This window comes from Halichoerus grypus, chromosome 3, assembly GCF_964656455.1.
Source record: "Halichoerus grypus chromosome 3, mHalGry1.hap1.1, whole genome shotgun sequence".
Taxonomy (NCBI): Eukaryota; Metazoa; Chordata; class Mammalia; order Carnivora; family Phocidae; genus Halichoerus; species Halichoerus grypus.
In genome coordinates, this window is record NC_135714.1 from 5,201,066 (window position 1) to 5,213,893 (window position 12,828).

Genomic DNA, 12,828 nt, shown 5'->3' on the forward strand with positions numbered 1-12,828 from the left:
GGAGCCCTAAATGGGAAGCATTACTAACTATATTTTTAAAAATACCTTCAATAAGATATTTTTAACCTCAGGCATCCAAACTATTATTTCAACATACAATTACATAAAAAGTATTAGAGATATTTTGTGCTATTCTTGTGTGTGCTGTCTTTGAAATCCAGTGTGTCTGCCACGTTCCAGCGCATCTCAGTTCAGACCAACCCCAGCGTCGGGGGCCTGATGGCCACGTGGGGCTGGTGGTTACCGTGTGGGACCAGAGCAGCTTTGAACCCACAGTACCTTGTTTTAATATTTTTCAGGGAAAGCTGACAAACAGAGGCATTAAAAGACAGTGCTCTAGTATAACACAGCTTGCTCAGAACTGGCTCCATTTTAAGGATAAGGAAACTGAGGCAGAGCGGTGACAGCACTTTGGAAGCAGGAGTAAGCACGCAGGTCCTGGCCACACAGAGGGATACGGTGGCCGCCAGTCACATGTGGCTGTTCCCATTTAAATTAAGTAAAATTAAATACAATTTGAAATGCCTTCCTTGGCTGTGCTAGCCACATTTCCCGTGCTCGAGCCACATGAGGCTAGTGGCTGCCGTCTTGGGCAGCACGAATAGAGAACATTCCCATCGGTGCGGGACCTGCTCTCGGGCAGCCTGATCGCTGGAGCTCAAAGCCCGCCTCCCCGTCGGGCCAGCACGGTGGCCTTGGGCAAAGGTCTGTATCCAGGCAGCATCCGCGTCTGCGAGCAGATCTGAGGCTGTGCCTGTGGGCTTTGTTCTGGCTGAAGCACATCAGGCCTGCTCCCTGGGAGGCAGGCAGCAATTCCTGGAAAGCGATGCTCTGGAAGCAGCCATCAAGTGGTGGGTTGGGGGGTGCACAGCCCAGCTCCCTGGCCCTGGGGTGGAATGGCCCTGGCGTGTGGTCAGCACTCTCCCAGAGGCCCCAGTGGCCCTGAGCTGCAGGTGCCCATGGCCGTGACTCGGTGACTACTCACCTGTTCTTGACGTCTTACTCTGCCTTGTGTCACCTCCTCCATCCCCAGCCAGTGCTGCCTGGAATCACCTCCCAAGTAAAACACTTGAACTCGGCTCCTTAATTGGAAGATGGACTTTTGGCCACATCTGCCCTGAGACAGCAAATCCCGTCCTGGGCCTGAAACGACAAACCTGCCAAAGGGCATAATGGTCCTATCCAAATGCTAAACGCATTACCAGTCCAGGAGGTTGCTGGGCGGGTCAGCCAGTGCTGAGTGCCTGGCGGCCAGGAGGTCACCGGGCTCGGTGGTGACGCAGGGGAGAAGGACAGACAACGTCTTGCCCCTTGGAGCATCATTCTCCCGTCTCTGACCCTCCACTTCTGTGCCACCAGATCCCCCTCGAGAGACCATCCGCCCTTGACCGTGTGTTGTGTTTGCCCCCGCAGGCCCCCTGGTGTTTGGCGAGCCCATCGCTGCCAGCCTGGGGACCGATGGCACCCACTACTGGAGTAAGAACTGGGCCAAGGCAGCGGCATTTGTGACCTCCCCTCCCCTGAGCCCAGACCCCACCACGCCTGACTACTTGACCTCCCTGCTGGCCTGGTGAGAGCCGAGGGGTGGCTGGGGGATACTGGGTCCACTGTGGTATCTTGGGAAGCACCCAGGAGGAGGAATGAGAATCCAGGAATCACCCTGGGCTTGTCACATAACCCACAATGGCTTTCTGTTTTGGTTTACTTATCGGCAAAGTGGGGGAGAACATGGTATCTTTTGCAGAGCTGGTTATGAGACGGTGTAGGAATATGACCTAGAATTTAGGGTTCAGTACGTGGCTACTGTTACTTGTAAAGCACCCCCTGGGTATGTGCACACAGTAGGAGTACAGCCACGTTGGTCCCTTCCCTGCTGTTGGCCAGTGTGAGGGAGGAACACTTAGGCCATAAGAGAAGGCTAAGTGGTGAGGTGTGCAGTCTGCTCTAGAAGCAGAGACACATGCTCAGAACCAGGAGACTTGCAGAAGGCTTCATGGGGGAGGCAACATCGGACCTGGAGCTAGAGGATGAGTAGGAGTTTGCTGGATGGGAAGAAGTCCGGGCTTCTGGTCAGGAGGAGCCCCAAGGGGCTGGTAGTTGTGTACCTACCATGGAAATCTCTCCCAAATGATGCAGAAACCCTTGACTTGCATATCCATGGGCTTGCTCATCATCTGCAGCCCGATGTCTGGTGGGCAGCTCCAAGTCCAAACAGACTGCCCATCACTCCCACAGAGCTGCTGTTCCCACAGTCTTGCCCATCTCTGAAGATGGCAGGACACAGGCCAAAGGCCCCAGGATCTGACCACTTCTCGCCCCCTTCGCTGTGGCCATCCTGGCTTGCTTCTGACAGGCCTGTTTCTATGCTGTCCCTTCCATGCCCACAACATGTCTATTTCCAACCAGTGCCCAGATTTTAAACCCCAAGTCAGACCAAGCCACTCCTCTGCCTGGAGACCCGCAGGATCCTCTTCTCTCAACATGGATCACAAGTCCCCACAATGTGCCCCAAGGCCAAGCCTGATCTGGCCTCACCCCCTCAATGAACCTCATCTGGCACCTCTTTTGGGCGGATGTCCACTCTTCCAGGTGAGGAAGAGGAGGCCCACCTGGGGAGCCTTACCCGGAGAGCCCAGAGCCCACACTGACAGAGCCTTCCCAACAAGGGCCTTCCGATGTCACTCACCGATGCCCACGATATGCCCCAAATCCTCTCCCCAGAATCTCTTGGGGTTTTCATCTCACAGCCTGCACTGGGTGCCTGAAGTTCAACCTGAGCTCAGGTCGGCCCCCCACCTTGTTTTCGTCCTTGCAGTGGGGACCTGCAGGTCACGGGCAGCGGCCACTGTCCCTACAGCACTGCCCAGAAGGCGGTGGGCAAGGACAACTTCACTCTGATCCCTGAGGGCGTCAACGGGATTGAGGAGCGGATGACTGTTGTCTGGGACAAGGCAGTGGTAAGGCGCTCCCTGTTTCTCTATCCCCAGGAACATTCTAGAAGCACCCTGCCTGGCCCATCAAAAGCTAACACATAGTGCACTGCTGGTTCTTTTTTAATTTTTTTTTAAGATTTATTTATTTGAGAGAGAGAGAGGGTGCCAGAGTGAGTGGGGGAGGGGCAGAGGGAGAGAATCTTCAAGCAGGCTCCCCTCTGAGCGTGGAGCCCGATGCGGGGCCCGATCCCACGACCCATGAGATCATGACCTGAGCTGAAGCCAAGAGTCAGATGCTCAACCGACTGAGCCCACCAGGCGCCCCTGAACTGCTGATTCTTAAAGCTCCTCCCTTCCTTGCTTTGAGGCAGGAGCAGAATACACCAGGAGAGCACGCGAGGAAAGGTGTGACTCTTAACAGAGCAGCACAAGTCCTGTGGGGTCCTCTGCAGTCGCGAACCTGACAGCTGCCCAGCATTCTTTAAGGATGCAAAACGTTTTCTTTAGTTTTGTTCTGACTGCATCTCAGTCCCTGTAAGGGTGACTTTGTAAACCGTGTGTCTGAGGTTGAGAGTGGGTACAGAGGGTGCTTGTTGCGTTCGGACGCCCCACATCACACTCTGATCCCTGACTTGAGCCAGAGATTTTTATTTTCTATTAAACTTGGTCCCAGTGGGCCTGACAAGATGCCACAGAGGCCGTTGAGCAAATGTCAATGCAGCTCCGAGCGGTCAGTTACATTTCTGCTCCAATGGGGCCAGGCCCTTGTGCCCTTTCAGGATGGCCTGTTTTCAGCGGGGGAGGAGAAAATTTCAGACTGCTCTCGAGGACTCCTGTCAGCGGGTCTAGATTTGTGCCTGTCTGCCCTTCCCCCAGCCCTTTAATGGGGGGCACTCTTCTCATCAGCCGATCTTGCCTTTAGGCTACGGGCAAAATGGATGAGAACCAGTTTGTTGCTATCACCAGCACCAATGCAGCCAAGATCTTTAACCTGTACCCCAGGAAAGGGCGGATTGCTGTGGGCTCGGATGCCGATGTGGTCATCTGGGACCCCGACAAGGTGAAGACCATAACAGCCAAGAGTCACAAGTCGGTAAGTCCTGGCTTACCTGAGATGCTCCTGATTTGGGTAAGCAGTTCTTGCTTGGTCGGCAACCATTTTAGAAGCCGCTGGTTGAAAATGATTTATGGAGTTTCCAACCAGGATGTGATCTGCTATCTGGCATGACTCAGTCCTTCACATTTCTCTGCCAGTTGGAGAGACTGGCTTTGAGCTGGCTCAGCTAAGCTGCTGATGTGCTACTGAACACATTCTCTCTCTCCTTCTCTCTGTCTCTGTCTCTCTCGGTGGCCCCTGCCCTAGATGCATGCATTCTTAGGCTCAGAGAAGTTTTAGGTCCAAGATTCTTTCTCCAATCTGGTTATTAAGCTAGAAAGGGTTTGATCTCCTATCTCAGAAACCTCCTACTTCATGTTGGGGTGACTGCTAACACTCGGCAAAGGAAAGGGTTGGGTCTAGAGCCCTCTGTGTTTGAGCACACCGCAGGGCTGCATGCTTTCCCAAGCTCCAGGCCCCAAGCCTATGGCTGTGGGTTATTTCTGTGCTTTGTATCCTATGTGCCCTTGATTTCTTCACTCCACCAGCAAACCTAGGACATAGAGAGACAAGCCATCTTCCCCTCCCTTGCTGCTTGCTTCAAGTCCACTCTGCAAGGCCAGCAATGATCTTGGGTCCAGATTAATGTCCACACTCATGAGACAGGAGGCCACATCCTGGACCCTGGCCCATTAAGTCTTGTGACAGGACACGGACGGGGAGGCGGAGTGTGTGCACACTGCTTTGCCCCTTGACGGGGTCCTCATTGTCACATGGGCATAGCTTCCCAGCCTCTCAGGGGTTACCTGCTGGGAGAGGCGAGGCCACATGCATGAGGACAGGACCCCAGGCACAAGGAAGTCTCATAAGAAAGTGACAAGAACTGTTCATAGCAGTTCATGAGCTTGGCCCCCAGGTCCCTGCTTGGCCACAGGAGATGGCATGGGGCTGTAGAAGTCTTGTCCAGCTCGCCAGCCGGCTGTCATGCTTAGCCAGTGCTCCCTAGTGACACGCTGCCTTCCCTCAGCCCCCATCCCCGGGGACAGGATCAGGAGGAAACGAGCTTGAGGTCTCCTCCCTGGAGAAAGGTGTACCCCGTTCTCCACGCTTACCAACTCACAGGCACACGATCCCGCTGGAATCCCTGTGAATGCAGTGATGCGTGTGCGCAGAGAGGGGTCTGGTCATGCAGGAGAGCACATGTTCCCTCACGGTGTCAGGAAGGTGTCCCATCAGGAGAACGTTTGAGAAGGTCTGGCGGGTGAGAGGGTGTTTGCCACCCCACCACCCGCCTGCTTTAGGTCGCTGCACACGGGTGTACGCTGTGGTGGTTCGTATGATCAGAAGGTTGTACATCCCCCCAGAAAGAAACCCCGGACTCATTAGCAGTCACTCCCCGTTCTCCCCTCTCCCAGTCCCTGTCGACCGGGGATCTGATTTCTTTCCCTCTGGATTTGCCTATTCTGGACGTATCACAGAAAAGGAATCCTACAATGTGTGGCCTTTCGTGTCTGCCTTGTTTCCCTTGGCTTCATGGTTAGAGGCTCGTCCACACTGTGGTGTGTGTTAGTACTTCATTCCTTTTTTTTTTTTAATTTAGATTTTATTTATTTGAGAGAGAGAGAGAGGGGGAGCGTGCAAGAGCAGGGGGAGGGGCAGAGGGAGAGAGAGAAGCAGGCGCCCCGCTGACGTGGGGCTCGATCCCAGGACCCTGAGATCATGACCTGAGCTGAAGGCAGACGCTTCACTGACTGAGCCACCCAAGGTGCCCCAGTTTATTTCGTTGTAATTGTGGTCCTTTGTACTGTTTGAATTAATTACATTGTTCACATAGTACCTTTAGGAAATGGAACAACTTTTAAAACCCCATGTAGTGGCAAGACATTGAATGTGGCATCTGTAGGGGGTAAGCCTGAGCCTCGTAAGAGCTTCCCGATTAGGAGGGTCACGATGGCGCACATCATGTCCTTCCCACACGAGGACTAGCGGGCCGGGCGGGGCCGGGCGAGCTGGGAGGTTGACCAGTCTCGACTGGTAGCAGTGTGGCTTGTTTCCTCACTGCCTTTTGGGTCACTCATGCTCCGCATTTGGGCTTCAGCGGGATGTAAGTCAGCACGCCGCGGGTCCCTTCAGGGTGACTCAAGAAGCATTAGATTAGCAAACGTTACAACAGAGAGCAGACCATCCGCCTGGTCCTGGGAGGCAGCCGCAGAGAGAGCGTGGCTCCCAAAATCTACTGGAAGTGATAAGAGAACCCATTGGCTGATTAAAAACCAATAGAAAGAATCGATAGCTTTTCTATGAAGTAATTCAAAAGCACTTCAAAAAATAGAATGGAAATCAAAATCCTGTTTCTTATAACAATAAAAACTAAAGACTTTTATAAACACAAGTTCTTTTATGCTAAAACGATTTATTAGAGCGAACATAGCAATTCTTGCTAATTTCATGTATAAGTTTGAAGTAATCCCATCAGAAAACTGAATGGAATTGTTCTTTAGCTAGAAAAGCAGAGGTCCTAGATGCTAAACGTGAGAATAGTCAAACATTTCTGGAATGCTAAGGGGCAAGCCCTGCTTATCCAAGTCTTTTTTTTTTTCCTTAACATTTTATTTATTTGAGAGAGAGAGAGAAGGGGGGGGCAGTGGGGGAGAGGGAGAGAGAGAGTACGATGCTATTTCTCACCCGAGCAGTGACCGAGACCCTGGTGGTTAATGGGGCGCAGGTGGGGTCAGATGGCAGGAGGCAGGTGAGGGAGCACGAACCTATCAAAGTTAAAGATCCATTTACTCTTTGGCCCCAACTCCCCATCTAGAAAGATGCTCACACAGGCCAGTGTGGACACACAGACATGTGGTTCAGTATGGGTTTAAACGATCCAGTTGTCCATCTCTGGGAACTGGATAAATCAATTCCCCCTGTGAGGGAATATGGTACAGAGGTTTAAAGGGTGTTAAAAACATTTTTAATAGGGACCTGTGCCGATATGGAGCAATCTCTGAGGTCAGGAGAAAAATTCGGGCAAAAGCCATGTGTACAGAACTCTTGCAGTGTCGAGACTGTTGTTCATGCTCCGAAAATATCTGGGGTCTCAGAAGAATCTCTTTAAGGCAGATGTCTCAGTCCGAGGTGGCAGAGAGACCTGTTTTTTAAAATCAAGTATCATTTGTGCTTTTTGATTTTTCTTTTACCATCTAGATGACCTACTTTTTAAATAATAAAAAAACAGTTGGCTAGTGGTAGTTACATTCCCTTTAGGGGTTATGAAAGGAATGTGTATTTTTAAGAGCATATTTTGACTTTCAAATCAGCAAAACCAAAGAAAGAAATCGAAAATATAAAAATGACCTTACTCAGTGCTGAAGGGGAGTTCGTGGATGCGAAACCGAGGAAGTGTCTCTGTCCTGCTGCCGACGTGGTGTCGGGTGGTCTGATGGCTTTGGAGAGCAACTCGGCAGCATGTAACAAGTACCCTAAAAAAGCTCATCATCTCTTGACCCAGTAATTTAATTATAGAAAACTAACTCTAAAGAAGATGTGTGTGTGTGTGTATATATATATATGTATATATATATATATACATATATATATATATATATTTATTTATTTATTTATTTGACAGAGACAGAGAGAGAGAGGGAACACAAGCAGGGGGAGTGGGAGAGGGAGAAGCAGGCTTCCCGCGGAGCAGGGAGCCCGATGCGGGACTCGATCCCAGGACCCCGGGACCATGACCTGAGCTGAAGGCAGACGCTTAACGACTGAGCCACCCAGGCGTCCTAAAGAAGATATTTTTTAAAAAGACACAAAAATGCCCATTGTAGCTAGAGCAGGCACATGGCCAGACAACAGGGGGGCCCCGTTCCCGTTCACGATGCCTCGGACGTTAATTGGATTCTATAAAACCACCCTCAGCCTAAGTGCCCAAGAGCGAGCGAGGGTTGGCTCTGCTAAGGAAGGCACATGGACGGGAATATGACGCGGCCCCGGAGAAGGCGTTTCCAGAGGGCAAGCGCGGGAAGTGCCCGCGGAAGACGGCGGGAGGGTTACACCCAGTGCGGTCAGGGCCCCGCTGTGCTTCTTGCCGTGCAGACTGTGGAATACAACATCTTCGAGGGCATGGAGTGCCACGGCTCCCCGCTGGTGGTCATCAGCCAGGGCAAGATCGTCTTCGAGGACGGCAACATTAACGTCAACAAGGGCGTGGGCCACTTCATCCCCCGGAAGCCTTTCCCCGAGTACCTCTACCAGCGCGTCAGGATCAGGAGCAAGGTGAGCGGGGCCGGGGTCCAGGGTGTGCGGCGTGGACGAGTCACGGCTGCAGGGGCCGTGGCACTGCCCTGCCTGCATCTTGGGGCTGGAGTTGTGCCCCGGGATTTTGTGGGCTGTAAAGGGGCGTGCACGTGTGGAATGGGAGGGGTGGCAGGAGTAACACTGACCGGAGCTGCTTTGGAGTACGCATCCCACATCATCTCAGGGGTCCCCCAGCTGGAACTGAGGGACACCCCAGAGGTGCGGGAAGCAGGTATTACGAAGAGGACAAGAGAAAGGTGGCCAGACCTGTAGTCATGGATGTAGGGCTCCCCCGGGGCAACGCTCAACCCGTGGGGATGGAGACCATGGTCCATGCCTTGCCCCCACAAGAGGGTCCGTGCAGATGTTCGCTTCCCAGTTTCCCTGAGCCGGCTGCCCTCAGAGCTGGCCCCGTCACCCCACCATGCACCAGGTTTTCTCCCTTCTTCTCCCCCTTCTTTCTGGAATCACCTCCCAAATAAACTAGCTCCCCCAGATCCTTGTCTTGGGCCCACCTTCTGCAAGACCATAGATGATTCAGTGGTCCTTGAGGGGGATGGTGGGTGTGTCAGGGAAAGGGTTTTCCTCTTGAAAATTGGTTTGGGGTCCTCCTGTATGGAGCTGTGTGTGTGTGTGTGTGTGTGTGTGTGTTGTGTGCTTGCGCGTGCATGTCTGTGTCGGGTTGTATATATGGGTGCGTGCCCGTGCATGTCTGTGGGGTTGTACATATGGGTGCGTGCGCGTGCATGTCTGTGTGGGGTTGTATATATGGGTGCGTGCGCGTGCACGTCTGTGTCGGGTTGTACATATGGGTGCGTGCGCGCGCACGTCTGTGTCGGGTTGTACATATGGGTGCGTGCGCGCGCACGTCTGTGTCGGGTTGTACATATGGGTGCGTGCGCGTGCACGTCTGTGTCGGGTTGTACATATGGGTGCGTGCGCGCGCACGTCTGTGTCGGGTTGTACATATGGGTGCGTGCACGTGCATGTGTGCACATGTGAATTGTGTGTGTACGTGTGTATGGGGAGTAAATGCATGCATGTGGGGTATGTGTGCGCATGTGTACCCACACGTGTGTGTGTGCGCGTGCGCGCGTGTCCCTGAGGTCACCTCAGGTCACTATCCGGCCGCAGGGCTCCGGCCTGCCTGAATGGGAAGGTGCAGGTGCATCTTGCCCATCCATCCCCTCCCCCACCCCCCTGTTTAGGTTTCGGGATTGCAAGGTGTTCCCAGAGGCATGTACGACGGTCCCGTGTATGAGGTGCCAGCCACACCCAAATATGCGACTCCTGCTCCTTCTGCCAAGTCCTCGCCTTCCAAACACCAGCCCCCGCCCATCAGAAACCTCCACCAGTCCAACTTCAGTTTATCAGGTAAGAGGCCCCCCACGCCCACAGCACTTCCAAGAGGCCCACTTGGGCGCTAGATGAGAAAGCAAGGATCAGGTGGGGAGCCCCATCTCCTTTCTTCCTGGGAGTGGCAGAGCGGGTGGGGGGAGGTCAGAAAGCAGAGGGGCTCCGCAGGGGTCCACAGAGACACCTGACCCTGGTTATGAAATCTGCACAAAAATTGGCCCTGAGCTCATCCTTAAGCACGCCTTCCCCGTGAAGCTGAACGTGGTCCCTCAGACCCCAGGGACACTGCAGTTTCATGAGCTCGCCACATGAGGGCAGACACGCACACGCTGGGATTGATGGGAATTTTGTCCCCCAGCGTTATCTGAGGCTTTAGCATGTGTTATACACTGGGCTAGGTGCTAGGAATACGGTGATGGATGAGACACAGCTGGGCAGTCCCCAGTCTGCTCCGGGGGTCAGCAAATGTTGTCTTTTTTTTTTTAAGATTTTATTTATTTGACACAGAGAGAGACAGCGAGAGAGGGAACACAAGCAGGGGGAGTGGGACAGGGAGAAGCAGGCTTCCCGCTGAGCAGGGAGCCCGATGCGGGGCTCGATCCCAGGACCCCGGGATCATGACCTGAGCCGAAGGCAGATGCTTAACGACTGAGCCACCCAGGCGCCCCCAGCAAATGTCTTAAAGGACCAGATAGTAAATGGTCTAGGTTTTGTGAGCCAAGAGGCAAAATTTAGGGTATTATATTAAGTAGATATTTCAAATGCAACCATTGAAAAGTGTAAAAAAAATGTAAAAAACTATTCTTAGCCCATGGACTATACAAAAACAGGTGGTGGCCAAGCTTTGTCAGTGGTCCCTCCTTTGCCGACTCTGATCTAACAGGAGTGAAAACCATTTAAACTGAGAAGCTGATATGTTTAGCAAATGAGAATGGAGGGGCAGAGAGAGAGATGACTATTCACTTAAATTGTGGGGGTGACAACTGCCCTCCATCCGGGGAGTGTCTGTCTCAGCGATGATGCAGTGGGGGACATAAGTTGTGGTGGGGGGTGCTCATCTTACATAAGTTGTGGTGGGGGGTGGCTCATCTTACTTCCCATGAGCCTTCATGCCAGGGTTTCTCATATACTGAGTGTGATTCCAGTCTTTAAAGAGAACTAGTATTTTTTCCACCAGTGGACCCAAAACACCACTCATGTATCTCATCTGATGCTCAGTCAACACAACAGGGATTGGACACACAGCCAGGACAAGCCACCTGGGTGAAGCTATATGGAGTTTGCAGACCGGACCTCTCCTCAAGACATGCAACTCACCATTAGTATTAAATACAGGGGGAGAACCCCTCCCTTTTAGAACTAGAAGAACAATGAAATGAAAAGTCTGCTGGAAGGGCTCCACCACCACCCCACGCCCCAGGTCGGCTCACCGTCTCCCAGACCCACCGCCCTGCCCCAGCCCGCCTCACGGCAGGTTAGCAGGTGACTTCATTTGTTACCAGCACCGTAGGCACTTTCCGAATCAGGAATGACTTCACGGATGCCTTTTAAATACCAGCTTGATGTCACTTTATAGAGATGCAACGTGATTGACTGCACTAGGGTCCTTTTGCCCGACAGGTGCTTTCAGTGTAGCAAACATGTAACCCGCAAGGTGGAGAGGATTATGGGGGAAACAGGTATTAGGCCTGATTTCTGGTTCTGGGACTTGAGGAAGTTCCTGGTTTCCCAGGAAGACAAAGTGTCTACCGAGAGAACTCTGAGAAAATCAGGCAGCTCTCCACGCTACATGCATAGTGGCTTTCGGAGATGGAAGGCCCTTCATCTCCGCTCCTCTCACTCAATGGAAAGGAAGTGAAGGCTGAGGGAAGGAGGGTCTGATTCCAAATCACCCACATTCCAGACATGATCTGTACTGCAACCTGTCTCCGGACTGGACCCCAGGGCCCTCTCACGCCATCCCTCCTTTTGGCTTTGTCCATCAGTCACTACTTACTCATTGAATACGTATCTATTGAGCACCAGGCTCTGGGCTTGATGCTGGAACTTTAAATCTTTAACTGCCAGAGAACGTATAACAAATGGTTGGTTTTGCAGATTGGAAACAAAAAAATGATGCCCCTCCCCCATGCAGATCTGGCCATTGCAAACGAGGTGGGTAAATCCAGCTCTGAGTAGTTCTCACACACACACACACACACACACACACACACGCGTGCACTCCCATGCGTACCGTACATAAAACACCTTCGGAGCATCGGGAACTACTGTGTATTGTTCTGACTCCAATAGGAGCTACAGCTGTGGGGACAAACCAGCTGGGGCTGGAATTGTGGCTTGCCCACCTTCCAGCTTTGCCCCCAAGGTGCATGACCTGAGCCCCCAATTCCTCATCTGTACACTTGGGGTAACCCCCCTTCATAGTATTGCTGTGTACCCTAAACTCAAGCACATAGTTAAAGCACCAAGGCTATGCCTGGACACAGTAGGCACTCAATAAGTGCTTGCCCTCGTGGCTCAAGAACATGAAGCCAGGCAAGATATAGTGCAGGGCGGCCAGGGCTGCAAGAGGGTGACGCCAGGGCCAGAGTGGGGCACAGAGGAGAGAGCAGTGAACCCCGTGGATGTTGGGGAGCCCTCCCAGAGGTGAGCCTGGACTGAGCCCCAAAGGGTGGGGAGGCTGGAGGGCATGTCAGGACAAGGGCTCAGCGTCCCGACCCCCAGGAGCAGCAGGTGGAACCTGTCGGCAGTGATTGGCCCTGTCTCTTCCAGGTGCCCAGATAGATGACAACAATCCCCGGCGCACCGGCCACCGCATCGTGGCGCCCCCTGGTGGCCGCTCCAACATCACCAGTCTCGGCTGAAGGCGGACGAGTGGACAGATGAGCTAGCGTGAAGCGTTCTAGGAATAATGTCCATTCCTTTCCCTGTCGGGGTTTGGGAAATCCGCAGTTTTATTTGGTACTGATGGGGGGAAAAATTGAATGATGTTCTTTCCTCTTTTGTTTAGGAAGAAGTGGTACTAGTGTGGTGTGTTTGCTTGGAAACTCCTTGCCCCACAGTTGTGTGTTCATGCCGACTCCACCTCAGAGCATGGGTCTCCATTTCCCTCCTTAGTGAACACAGGTTCTAGCATCGTCTTGTACTGTC

The 12,828-nt window shown here is 52.8% G+C and overlaps 1 protein-coding gene across 2 annotated transcripts in view; it reads left to right on the plus strand.

The window, feature by feature from the left end:
* CRMP1 (collapsin response mediator protein 1) overlaps nt 1–12,828 on the plus strand; it is a 68,982-nt gene extending 56,154 nt beyond the window's left edge. For both annotated transcript variants that reach the window (XM_078068364.1, XM_078068365.1), the window contains exons 9-14: nt 1,414–1,570; nt 2,816–2,957; nt 3,856–4,026; nt 8,122–8,301; nt 9,531–9,696; nt 12,451–12,828. In XM_078068364.1, coding sequence (XP_077924490.1) covers nt 1,414–1,570; nt 2,816–2,957; nt 3,856–4,026; nt 8,122–8,301; nt 9,531–9,696; nt 12,451–12,542 — 908 coding nt within the window. In that variant the 3' untranslated portion in view covers nt 12,543–12,828. The remainder of the gene's footprint in view (nt 1–1,413; nt 1,571–2,815; nt 2,958–3,855; nt 4,027–8,121; nt 8,302–9,530; nt 9,697–12,450) is intronic.